General features: G+C 48.1%; 1 protein-coding gene across 1 annotated transcript; it reads right to left on the bottom strand.

The window, feature by feature from the left end:
- Nucleotides 1-440: 440 nt before the first annotated feature.
- Nucleotides 441-1864, bottom strand: LOC109503604 (disks large-associated protein 1-like; the record flags this gene model as incomplete). The annotated part of the gene is made up of 1 exon (XM_025298286.1): nucleotides 441-1864. A coding segment is annotated over one exon (1404 nt), but the record flags the coding sequence as incomplete, so codon positions are not given.
- Between the last annotated feature and the right edge of the window lie 445 nt (nucleotides 1865-2309).

Below are 2309 nucleotides of genomic sequence, written 5' to 3' on the forward strand. Positions count from 1 at the left end.
GACTGGAATACGAAAATCGAGTCGTTTGGCGGAGAGTAAAAGTCCAGCTTCTCTTCGGTGCAAACGCGCTCAAGCAAATATGGCTTGCTAACGAAATCATTCATCTTCTCCGACGCATTCATCGAATCTCGGTCGACCTCCTGCTTAACCTTCACCGACTCCTCGTCGAGGGACGCTCACGAAACCGGACTGTCGTCCATCTGAAGCTTCGATCTTATATTCAGACTCTTCGTCGCCGACCCACTCGGTTTCACGACTGTGTCCGGTCCAGGTGTCCGATTGGCGTGCTGTATCGTGTCATTCAACAGCGTCGACTTGTTAGACAATTGGCTTATCTTCATCGTAATGAACGGCGTGCTGAGTCAGTGGAAGGTTTTCGGGTCAATGTTGCGGTGCGCCGGTGTCGACGTATTTATTCTCTTCGAGCATTTGCCCGAGGTGTTTTCATGCTGCATCACCTTTAAACTTCTTTCAGATACGCTCGTGAGCCTCTTATTGTTCGTGACGCACTTATCCAACGTGTCCAAGACCGACCAGGGTCACTCATAGCTGTCTTGCCCTGCTTATTCTGCATCTCCGCTCTCTTCTTCCTCCTCTCGGCCGAGATCAGTTCTCGCAACGTGCTGTGCCTCACCGGTGCGGTCTTCTTCTTCGCAAACTTCCTGCTCTTCTTCGCGACGATTTCCTTACGGGACTTTGCGGGTTTCGGCTCCTTCTCCCGCCAACGAGCGGCGCGGAGCCTCTCGAGCCTCGCGAAGCGCGAGTCGCAATCCTTCACCTCGATGTATGTCAGGTCCCAAAAGCCCTGTAGGTCCGTGCAGTTGATCGGCAAATTAGAGCTGCCTGTTTCACACTTCGTCAGCAAGTCGCGGAATTGTTGGAACTTCTCGTTGATCAGCAGACTCGTCTGCCCGATCTCCTGATTGATGAGCTGCTGGGCCTCCTCCGTGGTGTCGTCCTGCGACTGGACCTCTGTCCATCGCTGGCAGAGTTGTTGCAGCCTTTCCGTTTCCAGCTGCAACTGCTGCTTGAAGTGCTGCACGGTGTGCTTCTGCTTCTCCGTTAGGACGTCGGCAGGCTGCACGTCCCGCGACAGCGACAGGTCGGCCGACCCTGAAGACTGATCGTTGCTAGGACTGGCCTCTTGTTCTCCTCGGACATCGTCTTTAACAACATCGGTAGACACTGGAAGCGTACCTTTCGCGTTGTCTTTCTCCACAACTGTCACGACGAAAGAAGTGAACGAAGACACTTGGGATGATTGGTGTGACTTCGTGTTGCTCGTGTCGCGCGACCATGAACTTTTCGTAAGACTCGACTGCTTCTCCCTCGAGGAATCTAAGATTTTCTGTTCATCCGACGACACCTGCAACTTGATTGTTTCAATAGTAATCGAGCCGACATCAGTGTTGAGATGTCCCGTCGTTTCCTCGTACTCGAAGGTATCGCTCTTCGGGGACAACTTTATTTCCTCTATCGACGTTTTTCCGAATAAAGGACCGTTAGGCGTACTCGACGTAAATACATTTGTTACAGATAACGTCGATAAGTTGAATTTAAAATTGGCTGGAGCTGTAGAGTCGAAAGAATGTAAACATTCTTTAGTATTGACTTTATCAGCCTTGATCGTGCCAGCCTTGGGAGATGTCCGCAAGTCTTTCACCGAGACCGATGTTTGTTTTATGGTTTTCGTTGCCTTTTCAGCTAGACGCTTTTGCGTGACCTTGGTGATTCCAGTTCTAACGTTAGGCTTTGCGTGAATTTGCGCTGTTGGCTTCTTTTCTATGGTTGTCGTCGCCGCGGCTGAAGTATTAGAAGAAGAAACCGGAGAATAGATGCGGCGGGACAATTCCAACTTTAAACGGCGGTTTTTTTTTCAATTTTTGCTTTTCTAGTTTTTTCCTCCTCTGCCGCTCTGCTATCCAATCGGACAATTTCTTCTGAATCTTTAGAATTTTGAGCACATGGTCTCTTGTAGAATCGAGAGGACGTTAAAAAAACGTTTTCAGAAAATTGCTCGAAAAATTTTTCCTCAGGCGTCGACTGCGTTTCCAAGTGCATCGCGAAGGAGAAGCATTCGCGATGCGCTTCGAGCTGTTTTACGAGCGAATCATTAATTAATTAAAAATTGACCAATTAAAAATTAATTTATCTGGCGGGCTGTTAAGAAATACGCGCTTTTCACATCGATCGATCAGTCGAATCTTTTCATCGGATATAATAATCGTGTTCTCTCATTTTATACACAATATACATGTACTATGAATAATATCCCAGCATGTAAACAGCAGAAAAACTTGTTGATTACA

Source organism: Harpegnathos saltator, unplaced genomic scaffold, assembly GCF_003227715.2.
Source record: "Harpegnathos saltator strain DR-91 unplaced genomic scaffold, Hsal_v8.6 scaffold213, whole genome shotgun sequence".
Lineage (NCBI taxonomy): Eukaryota > Metazoa > Arthropoda > Insecta > Hymenoptera > Formicidae > Harpegnathos > Harpegnathos saltator.